Below are 15327 nucleotides of genomic sequence, written 5' to 3' on the forward strand. Positions count from 1 at the left end.
GCTGGATCGAGAATGGGTAATGTTTCCGCAGGAATGACAAGGCATATCTTGGTATGTTAAAGTTAAAAATGTGCTGAATAAAAGCAAGATGCAACTTTTTTGACCCTGACCCGATGTTTATCCTTGAGTTTTCCCATTCAGGTGGCGATCAAAACGTTTTCTGATGGCAAGGAATGGCAGAAAATCGCAACAACATCTGCTGCTCATGAATCATTTAATCACAAAAAAAAAGGGAAAAAGGCAATAATCAGCTAAACTAAATTACAAAATGTTATGGAGATTTCAGATCACCATATCACCAACCATCTTTTTTTTTTTTTTTTTCAAAAAGAGCTCTTCCCGCATCAATGTTTTCATGTCCCCCCATCCAACTTTTTTCTTATGAATAACCAATAATAATCAAGCGTAGCAGCTGTAAACCAACTTCAAGGATGGTTTCCCTTTTTTCATGTTGTTGAATCCGGGTTTGACAACTTTTTTCCATCCTAATTTGTTTTTGAGCCATATACAGGCTTGGTGGGTTGACTTTCTGATCGGGAGATTCGGTAAAGGCCCATTCATGCTCCGGCATCCGTATTTTCCCTCGTTTCGAGGAGCTGCCAACTACAAAAAGTAATAATAAAGTTATTTCATCGTTACTGTGGCAAAATGGAGATCTTTTCTTTTGGGCGGTGACCATACTTAAGAAATTTTGTGCCAAAGGCGGGTTTTGTACGACCATGCCAGCGTGGGCGACGGTGTTCCATACCACCGAATTCGCACCCGACCATCCGTGACCGGAACCGGCATCGAAGCGATCTTGAATGATCATTTGTCCTTCGATATTGCAACCTAGCAAAACCAGTCATCACATTAATTTCTGAGGTGTCATGGAAACCATTTCGCGGTAAAGAAACTCAAAAACTTACTGTCATACAGCTGCCCTGACGCTAGAAAAACGGCAAAATCGAGATTAAGCGACATAAGTATAACTGGCAACGATTTCCTAAAAAGATCTGTTATCACTTACACCATTTCATATGCGGTCCTACATCTCCATTTTTTGCTATGCAGGTGCTTTGATAGACGACATTAGGTCCAGGGACGCGTCCTTTGTACGAATAAGCGTGGAAACTATATTCAGCATGGCATTCTTCAATCAACACCAGTTGTCCCGAAATCTCAAATGCGAATTGTCCAGCTAAAGGCAGCTTAATCTTATTCTGCGGTATGTCGTGTTGTGGGAACGTATGTTGACACCGCTAAAAAGAAGAGACAAAAATGATCTGTCAATCCCAAGTATCAGAAGTCTTGGTCGATCCTGGCAATCGACACTTACCTTTAGCGTGATGGCAACCGTGTTGGTGCCGAGACGGATGAAATTGCGCCACCAAACGGATCGTACTTGTTGCACCCAGCAATTTTCAGCGTGGTCCATGCTGATCAATAAATGATCAAACAATTCCGCAGCAAACCGATAATCCTTAACTTTTCCTTTTTCTTCTTGCATAATTTCATCCGGTCCCCGGTTCTGATTAGCAGGACAGATACACTCAAGGAATTGAATGCCGACCCGTTGCACTCTTTTATTCTCGTAAGCTTCAATGTGACCGCCTCCGTAATCTGCTGCAAGTCGAGTCGTCAAGGGCTCGTTGAGGACGATGGTTGTGTTCTGTATCGCTACAATGCGTCGTAGATGTTCAAACTTGCCGGGTTTCCAGCCATTATTTTTGTTGAGGTTGCCCTTTGGATGAATGACGTCCATGCCGATAGCTTTGATCCATGCGTCATTGAAATTTACGGCAACCACCACGGCTTGACCTACGCGTAAATGTTTGGCGGCAGAGGCATCCACTTCGACGTGTCGACCAGCGACGGGAATCGATTTGTTTCGAATAGGCAACCGCTTTTTTGCCATGACATTCGCTTCACCCGCCACGCGGATGAATTGAGCTCCGCGACCCATGGTATGCGCTGCCACCAGGACGGTGCCACCCGCAGGATCGCCTTGCAGTACTACGCCGGACGCATGAATTTCTAGCGCTCGAGAGATGGTCCAGGTTCCTCGATTGAGCTGAAGTGCGCCTCTAAATCCATCGGCTTGCAATGGACGTCGAGATACGTTATTGATAGCTTGCTGTATACGATCGGTTTCATCATTATCTGGGGCGGTAGGGTCCAGGTACGCAACAATAGGAACTGACGGTAAACCGGTGTAACCTTCATTGTAGCCGGCTCCAGAAAAGTCAAGAATCCGATCGCCCCATTCATTGTAGGGAGTATACACTAATTGTCCATTGCTAGGATATACTAACCGAGAATAGGAGGCATTGGGATAGTAAGGCATCGGCTCATGCTGTTCAGGCACCGTAGGTGCTGACGATGGTTGCTGGGCTGGATAAGACGAGGTGCAAGAGTTGGGTCGTTGAGCTTGAATACTCAGTTGTTCCAGCGTATTGACGGCTACATTCAGCCATCGATCGAAATGCTTCATGGCAAAGAAGTTAATTGAAGCCAAGAACTATCGTCACACCAAAACCAAGGCTTTCGAAAACTTTTGGCTCGGAGCCACGATTTTTCCGCACTAAATGCTAGTTGTACTTTTTTTTTTGAAACCGCAAAACGATCCACAAGCAACATTCTGCCGAGAATCTGCCGTTGGCAGCTGTCCAACGATAATCTCAATTCCACGGGATAAAAAGTGCCTACGGTTATCTTATTCGGAAAAAAAGTGGACTGAATGTGGTGTATACATTATTATTAATCGCTTCATGAAGCGGTTGAATGAGGCTTTTTCAGTCTCAATATAAAAAAGCATTATCTATAAATGAGAAGGGAGTGATTTGATGGATGCTAAACTTTATACATGAAATTTCGATGCCACTTCTTCTTTCCAAACTGCCTTTGTGTCGAATTGGCTACGCAGTTTGGTGCAAAGCAAGAAAGCGCCCGACAATTTCTTATGCAAACCATAAGTTTCGTCAGGCGGTGGGGTCAATCGATGCTGCAGCATCACGGGAATGGTATCCCGTACTCGCGCCGTGATTGTTTGCATGCTGAAATCATATTGATCCGGTGCCGTATCTCTGAAGGGCTCACCCAGTACCATGACGCTGTCGATATGCGCCTGTCGCATCACGTCGGTTTCATAACCCGTCACAAAGCCCAGTTCCTTGGAGTATTGCCATACTCCATCCCGATCGTTCTTCGCGGCAGACACAAGAATTTTTCCATAAAGCGATAAAAACTCTTTGGAATATTCACGACACGCTCCAAAATCAAGCAACTCGATCTGGCCGTTTTTGGGGTTGTAGAAAAAGTTGGACCAGTTGGGGTCCGTTTGCATGAACCGGAAAGAAAACACCTCACGAAGGCACAGTCGCAAAAGACGTTCTCCCAGCTACTTTCCAGAGTTAGTTTTCCCCCATCAACATAATGATTATGCACAAAGCTCACTTGCCTTGTTACGCACGTCTTGACTTTCTTCGGTGGCTTTACTGAGTACACGACCTCTAAGTCGTTCGCAGACAAGCACTCGCTGTGTACACAATTCCTTGACGACCGCCGGCACTTTGTAGCGCGTATCACCTTTTAATAATTCACCAAAACGAACGGCATTATCGGCTTCGCGAACATAGTCGCATTCCCAAGCTAATTCCTGCTTGGTCACTCGAATCGTGTTATCCAAATACAGCCCACGCGGCAACAGGTTACTGAACGTAATAATGGCTTTTAGGTTGTTCAAATCACTGTCAATGGACTCGCCCACGCCGGGATATTGAATCTTGATAATCACTGGCTGATTGTTGGAAGCGAGTGTCGCTGCGTGAACCTGTCCAATAGATGCAGCTGCAATTGGCACAGGATCGAACTCCTTGAATTTGGATAACCAATCCGGTCCCAACTCTTCTGCCATGACTTTCTATTAAAAACGACAATGTATGAGACCTATTATCGTATCGTGTCCATCTATGCTCGAGATATTATACCTCCATTTGCCATTTTGGCATATAATTTGCGCTGTCATGAACTCGCAAAAGCACTTGCTCCAGCTGGGGAGGGATCATACTACGGCCTTCACCGGCGGCCTGAATACCTTGAATACTCAGCATCTGTCCCATTTTCAGCGCTGCACCTCGCATACGCGATAGTTTTTCCACAAGACGATCCACATTCTTTTCACTCAACATCACCGATCCTGTCATAAACATCGACAAAAGTCAGTAGCTGCTCCGTTAGGTAGGGATCGGGATAAAACTTTGGATATACCTGTGGTTTTCGATTGACCAGTCGCTCGCTTGAACGATTCATTAAGCGCTCCCCAGCCCAAACCAGTGGCCAATTGACCATAATGCCAGAGACGACCAGCTCTGGAAGTCGGAATACGCGATTCTTTCAATACACGTCTAACTTCCGCCTCCTATCACCAAGGATTAACGTCTTTCGGCATATAGTTCGTTAAATGTTGCGGCTATCCTTTACCTTATTTTGCTCGCCTACTTCTTGTGGAATGGCAATGTCTTCTACATTGAGTGACGACATAGGGTCATTAGCCGTCGTTGCTTGTGCAGCTTTGGTAGTTGGTTCCTCTACGGTTGGAGGCTTGACGGTCGGTGAGGCGGACACTTTGGCATAGGCGGCGTCAGGAGCTGCTGGCTGTGAAGGTGTGTTGTGTGATACTTGTTCCTTATTGATTGGCGCTGCTTCACCGACAAAGTACTCTGGTGGTGCTGCGGTAGGTGGAGATTCCGGTTGAGGTGGCTGCTCGGCTTGAGGAGGGGTGGTGACAGGTACGGTAGGAGTGGGGTTACAGAGACTGGAAGTTTTGACATGCTGAACCAATGCCGCGGATTGACTGCCTAGAAAAGCGTAGCCAATCTTGGATGCTGCAGAGGCAAGCACTGCCACGTCGACCAAATTGCGTGACAAGGACATGGGACCAATGAATCAGTTGTTGTTTTTTCGCGAACGGGCAACGGGAAAAGCCGAAAATGCGCACGGATTCTCAATCTCCGCCTGCAGGGCTTGCAGTGAGCTATAAATCATCTGCTTGCATTCACCCAAGTATCCGCCGAAATGTCCGGTTGTTTTTTCTCCAATATTCCTGATGAACACAAAGTGCACCTTTTCCTCAAGCGTATCCGTAGGGAGTAAAGCATAGACGTGCTAGATCTTTTACAACTTTCTAGCCGCTGTACTACGCTGTAATTGTCAGCTCAAAAGCTCCATAGTGAGAGGTTATAGCTCGTGTTGATTACAACAACAGTATTGATAATGGCTGCTTATTATTGTTGCATGAAGGTTGTGCCTATTGTAGAGTTGTAACATACTGACAATCATGGTCACCCGTCGCATACTTTTGCTTTGAAACGGGACTATTACGGTGGTGCATTATCCAGGCGCGCCCCCGTCGTAGTGGAACATGGTTATGATGAAAGAATTATGGAGCCAGCGACAAGAATTGAATAATGTGCCAGTCACCCGATCTCTAGTATGCGTGCAAGTAACTTGCGTCTATCGCATACAAGTTGCTGCTTTGGCATCATGGTGTTAATTTAATTGTCCGCACGCCTTCCAAGAAAGCCGAGCACTGTGACGGGCATTACGATGAGACCCGTCGAGCAGCTTTATGCTCCTTGTTCTCCTGTGTCGCCATGCCATTCGATGCCAGTTCACGCGAATTCCTGGAAAGGCTCATTGAACTGAAAGACAAAGCTTCTCTAGCATCAGAAAGCGATCTTGATTCGGCATTTGCTTGCCTGTCGGAACCAACGTTACGTCTAACACACCTGCAGCCAGAACAGCGATTAGCGGTCATTCACGATATCGCTTGGAAACGCCATGTCTGGTTTGTCCTCCAGAAACTCGTTCCTCAGTATTCTATTCTCTTGTCGCCTGAACACCGTCATTGTCTTGAAAATTTGGTGACCGGCACGTCTGATCTCGATGACCAGGCCACCTGGAGCCTGATTCAGATCAGTTTACCGATCCTCCTGGAATGCCTGCAAACGAGCTCAGGGGAGAATATTCAATCCTTGGACATATACATGCGGTTGCTGAAACGGCTTGTTCAACCTGCCTCTGTTCGCCTTTATATGACCACAGTACAAATAACCGATGTTCGCTGGTTTTGCACCATGTTATGCTCTATCCCTTCGCGGTTGGCCAATGCCTTTGGCCTGCAACAGTATCAACAGCAAGACGAGTCTTGGTATATTGACAGGTAAGAGTAATTCAGCAGCAGCAGTCGAGGGGTACCCGGAAGTTAATGATCTACCTACGGTATGTGCCTTTTATCTTAGCCAATTTTATTCTGCGTTGACCCGGCATCTGGCGCAGAGCATGACTGTTTACTGGGAACATGATGGAGGAAAACTGCTCAAGCCAGTTGAAACGTTGTCTGTGTTTCCTGGTGAATTATTGGGCAAGATGTTTCGTCAAGGTTATGAAGGTATGCGACAAGGGTTTTCTCGTGTGACATGCGAATGGATCACTCATATTACTGCTAGATGATTGCATCAATACACTCTATCCGATTGCTGTGGCGCAAATCCAGTCCCATGCTCAAGCCAGCCCAATATGGTCTGCAGTCCTTAGGCGAGCAGAGACAATTTCAACACCTGACAAAGTTTGGAAATCGTTGATGAACTATATCCATGATAAAGTAGCTTCCCAGTCGGAAGATGCTCTGACTATATCTCCAGCAATAATTACTGCGTGGGCTGCTGAAGCGGCCTCGCTGTTATTCTGTACAGAAAATATGAAGAGTCCCAGCGAGCGACGAAAACGAATTGAAGCTTTTTTGACAGTGACGATATTTAACCTTTCCAAGGCACGATGGGCAGACGGTTTAACGGCGCGACTGACGGTAGCAGTAGCTGTCCACGCAGCAGGGCTTGTTCCCGTAACAACGAAGGACCCTCAACGACCATGGCAATTATCGGAAATGGCAACGGTTATCGTTTCAAAATATACCCAAAGAGTCATTGATATGTGGACCGATCCTGTCTTTATTAAACGCGCCAGTTATCAAGAACATGAATGTAAGCGAGTTTGTCTGTTTGATCTACATGATAATACCCAAACAACACGGAAACTCACATTTCCCTCCAGACATGACTGTAGACATGCTCGTTCTGTTTGGCTATTTGGACAATGTACGATTGTACGAAATAGTGAATACGACCTCCATTATACCTGCTGTTACTCAGTGGTTCGACACTGGCAGTGCAGAAAATCTCAAATTAGGCATGGTAAGCATAGCCACAGCAGCGGAACAAATAGAAACTTTTAAAAATGAATTATATGTGTAGACGGTCGGTGAAAGTCTGTCGAGCCGGATGGAAAACAATGAAGCTGGCATTAGTTGTAAATTGTTAAGCGATGATGATCACCAGTATTTGGCTATGAAAGCATTAGCGTCTTCCGGCGATGCTTTGGCAAAGGGTAAATGTTCGGCTAATTGCATATGTTTTATATTCTATGTAACACAAAAACTTGTTTAGCCGCCAATATTTCAAGCTCGGTGACACCTACTGTTGAGGAACCACCAAGTGACGAGGAAGACAAAGGCGCGCTAGAGGAGGACGCTGACCTTGATCCGGATGCTTTAATGGTACCGAGCGATGGTAAGTTTCATCTGTGTACTCGCTTCGTCAAATGAATAGGATGGCTCACTAGTCGATAATTAAAGACTCGGAAGACTCAGATTTGGAGCCGTATTACATGGAAGAAGAATCTGAAGACGAAGAATTCGCTCCAAAGGCGGAAAGGAAAAAAGTGAAAAGTCCCACGTAAGCTTATTCCATCATCGTTGACTGAATCTTACAAGCTCAGCCGAGTAACGACCAGCATGCAATAGATACATTTTGGACTTGGTTGCATATCTCAAAGACCGCGACGATCCTGTGAAACTGGACATTGCGCTTGGAGTTGCAGAACAAGTGATCCGCGAGAAAACGGCGTTTGGAAGTGAAATTAGTATGTTTTTTTCCCATTATTTGGGTTTTTCATCACAAACGTTGACACCTAAAATCTGTTTACAGGCGAGTCGGCCATTCCATTAGCACGCTATCTGATTGGTTTACCGACCGATTATGATCTCACGGATTTCACAACACGTCAACAGAAAGCGCTGACGGCGCTAATTGTGGCGGTGCCGCAAGTTGTTACCAGGTAAGCCGACCCCAGGCGGGAAACTCGCCAAAAAAAAAATCAGCATATTAGCACATGCAAGATAAACTCAGCCTCCCACTCTTAGTTTCATGATCGATGAGATCTACAGTCGCACCTCGTCCACAGCGCAACGACAAACCATTTTAGCCGCCATCCTGTTTGCTGTACGGGAATTAGCGGGATGGACTGAAAAAGAGGTCCGTAAGCATTCATCCATGGTAGCACCGGGAAAAAATATTTACAGGCCGTTTGTAGAAAATGGATGAAACTCGGCAGGCATTGGACCGCATGACCATCGATACGCCGGTTCGAGTGGGGCAGCTCAAGTATCATTCACGAAGGGCCGAAGTGGAATTGAAGCGACAGCAGGGGATGCAACGGAATCGCCTCAGTGGACTGGCTGGACCGGTCTTCTTTTTCCCACTCCTCGTGGGCTGGTGGGAAGGTGCACAAAGGCGTATGCCGTGGTGGATCGGCAATGATGAAATGTTATCCGAACGATTCATTATGACACTGAACGTGATCATGCACAGCGCTAGTAAGTAGAGTCATTGGGAATAGAAGGAAACAAAATGGCTAAATGACGATTGTTTTGTGTGATTAAAAAAAAGCAAATACCCCTGACAAACGACGGATTGTGATGGAATATTTCGAATTCGCATTATCCATGCGCTATGTACCGTGTTCCAAAGCGATCAAACGCGCTCTTTTGCTGGGTCTAGATATTATACTGAATGTGAGCTACAAACATCAGGAGCGACTCCTGTTGCACGATTACACAAAAGAACTCGTAGATGTGAAGGACTGGCTTCAAACTATCCTAGAAGCCCCAGACGAAGAAGATCACCTCAAAGAGTCCGCCATCTTGTTGCTGTCTCGACTTGCCCACATTGCCTCCTTGGAATAAAACCTGATCCATTGACGCGATGGCATTTGCGTTATCAGTCATATTTGCATAATAATATTACCGATCGCTTTACCATGGCGCCCGTTTGTAACACATAGCAACCTGCGTAAATGCCCCATGACAAATAAAAAAAAACTGTCGCAGAACAAATGTCCTTCTGTTAGCTTTCTGCTCAGGCGAATAGCACAGCATTGTAGAATTTATTCCGGTAATAAGATTCATAGTCGTTTTCGATGGCAGAATGTATGGAATTTTCTTGAAAACAGATTCCCGCCTTGGCAATTATCATTTGGATCACGATTAAACAAGAGCTTTATAGTGGTTCTTTTGCATGGTTATCACCTACTACCTGCCTGAAAAACTATTTGACGTTATGCCTCTTATTTATCTGCAAGCTAAAGCATGTCAGAAGGGAATATGAGCATGGAAATGATAGAAGAAAACTTGGTACACATCATTTGATGCTGATGTAAGATCAAGAGGAAAGAATAGCCGTATCTCTTGACGACCACACTGCTCTCTATGACTGATCCTGGACGTCAAATAACCCAAAAGCCTCTTCACCCTGCCACCAAACGCCAAACCGTGTATGACGATAGATGTATGATACTTCATCTTCAAAAGGTATTTTAAAAGGTGGATGCTTCAAACTTGCCAGCTGGTTTTAATTAAGAGTTTTGAACAGTCAGTTGACAGAAAGCATTCATCGGTCTCGCAACCTGCTGTATAAGGGCTTGTTTTTTGCTTGATCATTAGGGATGATGTTCTTTTGTAACGATTTTGTGAGTCAAAATCTTCCGAAAATAGCGCTCAGACACTGTCAAGTGACCCTTATTCTCGGTCCAACTGTTTGATCAATTTCAGCAAAGGCACTATTCTCTTCAACGTGAAAGTCAATGAACGCTCCCAAAAGCAGCTATTACACTCTAAACAGTCTCGGATTAACTGCATCGGATTTACTGCACGAGTGTTTATATCGCAGCGAACCAAGCAAGATGCATACTGTATTACAAAGAGAAATTTATTAGCCTTTCCATGGCTCAACAGATGCCAACAACCAGCGGCATACTGATGTTTTATTTTCTGGACTTTAGCATGTCATGATGGCTTATTCCTTTTTCAGTTTTTTCTTTTTTCATTGTCATAGAAGCATATGATAACCCGTCGACAATAAATGAAGGTTTATAAAACGGAATAACGTAAGCTGCCGGATAAAGTGGGGCAAGTTTCCAAAAACGACGGTGCGAATATGAGCCGTGTAACCTCAACTATCTGCACACCGATGACTAGCAACTTTCTTTTTGGGAGAGCGTAAACATTGATCCGCGAGGTCAACGGTGCGAAATAAAAAGAGGTTCATGTTGCACAAGAAATTTGGACTCGCAATTTTTCGTATAAATCGTAATTTTTTTTTTGCAAGCCACTCAAACATCGAGATCCTTTCCCCACGTTTTTTGGTTCGCTCTTATTACACCCTTTTGTTCACGAAACAGCTATTCCTACTTACAACCCATCATACCCATTTATTGTTGCATGAACCCCCCACTTGTCGTGATACGACTGCTATCTTTATCTGATACTCGTATCCATCCTCTATTACTCTGTCGACGGTTATTTCCAAATACTGCCCCTTTCTACTTTGGCCTCTTCTAAATATGGACATCTGCACTACCTCACTCCTTACTGCTTCCAGTGGTAACGACACGTTACACACTTCCCAGGCTACCCTATGCTTATCCCTCCAAGACCTTATCGATGCCTCGCCAAAGTCGGAAGAGCTCCTCGAAGCGCTCACTGCCGATCAGATTCAGCTGATTCAGGAGACCATCACCAAAGTGAAGAAAAGGAAACTGGAAAAGACAAAGGAAGCAGAAGACCGTGCAGCGGCTATCGCCAGTGCACTGGCGGCCGCTGTCACACGTGTGGCCGCAACCACCACCGTTTCTCCCATCTACTCATCGGATGCTACGCTTCTTGAGACCAATGTCAAGGAACCCTCGCCAGGTCACGAACAGACGAGCCACGTCCAAGATGGCACGGAATGGTTGTCGTTTGTTTACTCCCATAATCGTACGATGAAACGATACTCGATACGCACTGATATCAACAACGTGTCACTAGATATAATGAGTGATACCTTCAAGGCAGAAAATTGCGTAAGTGACACATTTTCTCTTTCAAAGCAACAACGTGCACAAACTATTCGAAGCCTACCCTCCACACACGCACACACGCACAAGCACTGTATTCACCACCCAATGTGATTGTTAGGTGTATCCGCGAGCGAATCTTCCTCAAGAGCAATATCGCGGCAATCGTTGGAACTATGAAACCGAGTGCAATCTCTTGGGATGGAAATTGGCGTGGGTGAACGCGGATGAAATCGCCGGGAAACGCGGTCTCATTCAGCGCGCCGTAGATTCGTACCGTAATAGATATCCAAGCATGCGTTCGCGCCGCGTAGCACGACAAGCGAAACTGATGAACGGTACTTTGCGGAAACGAAAGCAGCGAGAAGAATCGGTAGAGGACATTTCCATGTCAACCACGGTCACGCATCAACCTAAAACCATCACCATTGAAGACGGCGCCAACCGTATCCGCATCAAGATTGGTATAGAGCATGTAAATCTCAATGAAATTACGCCAGAATTCCGGCAGTGTAACTGTGTGTACCCACGCGCGATGGCTTTGCGTTCCGATCAAGCGGTAGGGCTCTATATGCGGTGGATGGAAGAAGTCAAGTGTAATGAGATGGGGTGGAAGCTGGCCTGGCTAAACCCGCGTCATCTGGCCAACAAGAAGAATCTCTTGCAGCGCGCTCTTGATACCTATCGATCGAAATTTATGCCTGAGCTACGACCACGAAAACATTCTTCGCGCTCACCTCCGGTCTCACTGGGCCCGGCGGTTCTGACGACGGATAATCTACGAACTTTGCAGGCCATGGATCAAAAGATTACGTCGCCGACCATGTCTTGCGGTAGCGGAACCACGGAATCACTGGATTTTGGCGATTGTTTCTCGGTCGCGGACGTGAATAACGATAGCCTTACGCTTCCGGGAACGTATTGCGACGTCATGATGAGCGAGCCTCTGAGTTTAAGTTCGTTGAACACGTCTCTCCCATTATCTCAACCACCGGCCTTGGATGAAACAGCGACAACAAGGACGCACAGTACTTCTAGCTCCAACGCCACCAGTGCAGCGTGCACTCCCAGTCCTCCCATGAATATGATGAGTGATTTGTATAATTTTATGGCGGACGAATCTCTCTTGATGCTCGAGCTACCATCCACTGCAGCATCGGATTTTGATCTCAAAATATTTGATGGACAGACATCGTCTGTCGATCACTTGCTGCGACTCAAGGATCAAGATGGTAGCATCAACAACTTTTTGTGCTAGAAAAGAAAAAATCAATGGCACTTTTCCCCTTCTTTTTTTTTCTGTAAATAAGTCTCCATTTTTGTGCTTTCTTCTCCCATCCCATGATTCTGTGGTTTTTTATTATTATTTTTGTTCCTCCTTTCCTTCCCCATCTCATTCTTCATTCCTACATTCTCTTCAGATTTTGTTACATTCATCTCTTTTCGTTCCATTGCCAGCATCCACCTTTCTCTCTCACATTTATACAGAAAAGGAATATCAATAAAAAAAATCCCCAAGTCCATAGGTTGGTTCACGAAAGGTACAGACATCATGCTCATGTGTATTTTATGTGAGTATTTTCACACCATCGACGGTGTGATTATCGAGAATGCGTGCATTGATACACAGCATGCCTATTAAGGCTGCTTCATGGGGAAAAAATAAAAATAAAAAACGCGAGATACATTCTACTACATGTGGTTCCTATGTTGATGCACTCGCACTCTTAAACCGTCCACTATTTATACGTTTATATTCCCCTTCGTAACCATCTTGGTGCGTGACGAGCATGTAAGCAGCAGCCACCGGCTTGAGTTGGTTTTCATTGATAAACGCCGTGAGATTGAAAAAGGCTCGATGCTGGTTAGGGAAGTCGAGCACAGGGCGTAAGACTTGAGAGAATTGCGTTTGTTCGAATAAAGTAAAGATATATCGGTGGTAGCCTGTGTTTTCAGGAGGAGTCGGCCCGTGGTAAGGTGTGTACTGATGAATCGGACTATTGCTGTTAAAAGCAGGCGTTGGATCGCGGCCTTGAATGTTGGCAATGGTCCAGTGTCGGACGAGTGGCACCTCAGCATCGGCATCAAACTGAATACTTGAAAAGCTCAGTATTTCTTTTGTACAACTGGTTATTGGCGTATCATCCTACCATCATCAACGTATATGCTTTATCTTCTGATAGGGTTTGGAACGTCACAGTCGGTTGCAGAACAGCTTCCTCAGGACGTATGATCGTGCCGAATCCCACCGATTTACCGTTGCTGTATGTGACGTGCATATCCGTGGAAGGCTTAAAGTCAGGCAGCACTACGTTTGTAACCATCAATGAATATTACAGATTGTTTTTACGTTTTTATCAGACGTACAGCTGGGTATGATGTTGGCCTCCTTCAAAGCATAGTAGGCCAAGCTGGCATTAAAAGCATGAGTGATGCCACTGAAAGCCAACGTAGCCAAAACCAGAAAGCAATAGAGTCGCTGCATGCAGTACAAGTAGAATGAAAAATTGGGAACAAGGAACGATGCAAGGCAGCTTTGCGCTTTATCTCTTGAAATATTATATTATCGTCCAAGTATTTTGAGTTAAATAGAAGAACATTTTGTGTGCCTAGAACCGAGAAATGAAGACTTAGACAAATTTTAAAACGGTCGTCACTAATAGACTTTAACGATCTATTCATTTTTTTGCTGCAGAATATAAGGCAAGCACGGATTTTTCAACCAGGCTAATGTTTAAAACTATTGAGACACAATAAAAAATAAAAATAAAAATAGAGTTTCTGGAAACAAAAAGATATAAGCACTGGATTCGGTTCATAACCTATGTCACTATGTGACAGCAATAAGTCTAGAGAGAGCTCGTGTGATCTTTTTTTTTATAATATCTTTATTAAAGCTTTCAGTCATTGACACACGCGTCTTAATGCGCGTATAGAGATCATCCTTATACTTAATTCATTGATCTATTAACTTCTCAGCAGCATCCTGGGCTTCAATAGTAGCCAAATAATGAGGCGATCATTTGACAGTTCAGTATCAAATTATTTGACACTTTTTGAAAGTTTCAGGCTTTTTTTCCTTTTACAGCTTTTTGTCGGTACGATCAAAGTTGACTCACGGGGTCACCCTTCATTGTTGGATCAGCAGTCTGAAAGTGTTCTTTGGTTAAGAAAGATCACACGATTATTTGTCATGCAGTGAACTCGGCTCTGACTCTAAAGACGGACACGAAAATTTTCAAAGATAAAGTAACGAAGCGGCAAATGCTGTGGCACCATTGCATTTGCTCATTTCTTCGACAGCCTTTTTTTAGGCAGCTAACCATCGCTCAGTGTTGCGCTAAGAGGTAATGCGTCTTGACATAAACTGCATCTTGGAACCCTTTCAGAGACTTGCACTTTTGCGATTTTTATAGTTGCTGAATCGTATTGCTGAGACCTGTTTAAGAAATATGCAAGGCGGAGCTTTGTGGGCAAGCACGGACTTCATCTGCATTTTGAGCGACACAAGGTAACGAAACAAAATGGTAATTCCGGGAGATCGCGGGTAAGATTTAAATCCATCTATCCAACAACCGTAAATGTGTCGTAAATGATAGGGACTTTGAACTGGCTTTATCTTGTTATCAAGCTGGAAAACTCGGAAGAATGCAAGAACATGTCACAAAAACAAAATATCTACGAGTACAAAAATTCGCAGAGACATATTTTGGATCTCTACAATGTTTCTCCAAAAAGAGTGCATGGTTCCAATGTTGACACTGTATGGCGAAATAGTCATGTCGATATTCGAATAGAAGTAGAAAAATAAGAAATGCCTGTTGTCATTATAGGCAAAAAAAATTGTGAATTTCTTATGAAATTAAAAACTTGTGAGAGACTGTGCAAAACGACAATTCACAGGAGTTCACAATAATTTTATGCTCAGCTATATGCATGGATATCGTTGCTCTCATATGGGACCTCTGCTTATTACGAAACATCATTTTCCAGTGACGGTGAATGAAGTTCTTGCATAAATAGGAGTGATCTTACAAATGGAGAGGTTAAGTGAAGTATGATTGATCATCAAAAGGAATAAACACATTCCAAACGGCTTCACACGGACAATCGGTA

At 44.5% G+C, this 15327-nt stretch overlaps 5 protein-coding genes across 5 annotated transcripts; 2 read left to right on the forward strand and 3 right to left on the reverse strand.

The window, feature by feature from the left end:
• Nucleotides 1–177: 177 nt before the first annotated feature.
• On the reverse strand, nt 178–2599 carry BYT42DRAFT_576654 (uncharacterized protein). Its single transcript, XM_051569087.1, has 5 exons — nt 1319–2599; nt 1010–1241; nt 909–929; nt 682–831; nt 178–603 (listed from the first exon to the last, which is right to left on the reverse strand). The coding sequence occupies exons 1-5, from the start codon at nt 2471–2473 to the stop codon at nt 380–382; spliced, it is 1782 nt and encodes a 593-aa protein (XP_051421781.1). The 5' UTR covers nt 2474–2599; the 3' UTR covers nt 178–379.
• Nucleotides 2600–2723: 124 nt separating this feature from the next.
• On the reverse strand, nt 2724–5008 carry BYT42DRAFT_535699 (ABC1 family-domain-containing protein). The gene is made up of 5 exons (XM_051565474.1): nt 4462–5008; nt 4249–4399; nt 3969–4177; nt 3440–3901; nt 2724–3379 (listed from the first exon to the last, which is right to left on the reverse strand). Exons 1-5 carry the CDS (start codon nt 4912–4914, stop codon nt 2840–2842), a joined length of 1815 nt encoding a protein of 604 aa, XP_051421782.1. The 5' UTR covers nt 4915–5008; the 3' UTR covers nt 2724–2839.
• Nucleotides 5009–5465: 457 nt separating this feature from the next.
• BYT42DRAFT_646491 (telomere length regulation protein-domain-containing protein) lies at nt 5466–9204 on the forward strand. Its single transcript, XM_051572680.1, has 12 exons — nt 5466–6202; nt 6282–6430; nt 6489–7022; nt 7093–7232; nt 7293–7425; nt 7485–7607; nt 7673–7772; nt 7841–7959; nt 8025–8154; nt 8240–8351; nt 8410–8692; nt 8766–9204. The coding sequence occupies exons 1-12, from the start codon at nt 5634–5636 to the stop codon at nt 9059–9061; spliced, it is 2688 nt and encodes an 895-aa protein (XP_051421783.1). The 5' UTR covers nt 5466–5633; the 3' UTR covers nt 9062–9204.
• Nucleotides 9205–10794: 1590 nt separating this feature from the next.
• BYT42DRAFT_483301 (uncharacterized protein) lies at nt 10795–12088 on the forward strand (the record flags this gene model as incomplete). The annotated part of the gene is made up of 3 exons (XM_051563714.1): nt 10795–10981; nt 11066–11217; nt 11333–12088. Coding segments are annotated over 3 exons (1095 nt in total), but the record flags the coding sequence as incomplete, so codon positions are not given.
• Nucleotides 12089–12916: 828 nt separating this feature from the next.
• On the reverse strand, nt 12917–13490 carry BYT42DRAFT_500059 (phosphatidylethanolamine-binding protein; the record flags this gene model as incomplete). Its single annotated transcript, XM_051564679.1, has 2 exons — nt 12917–13300; nt 13362–13490. 2 exons carry the CDS (start codon nt 13488–13490, stop codon nt 12917–12919), a joined length of 513 nt encoding a protein of 170 aa, XP_051421785.1.
• Nucleotides 13491–15327: the final 1837 nt, after the last annotated feature.

This window comes from Radiomyces spectabilis (assembly GCF_025331425.1).
Source record: "Radiomyces spectabilis strain NRRL 2753 chromosome Unknown BYT42scaffold_9, whole genome shotgun sequence".
NCBI classification, from domain to species: Eukaryota; Fungi; Mucoromycota; class Mucoromycetes; order Mucorales; family Radiomycetaceae; genus Radiomyces; species Radiomyces spectabilis.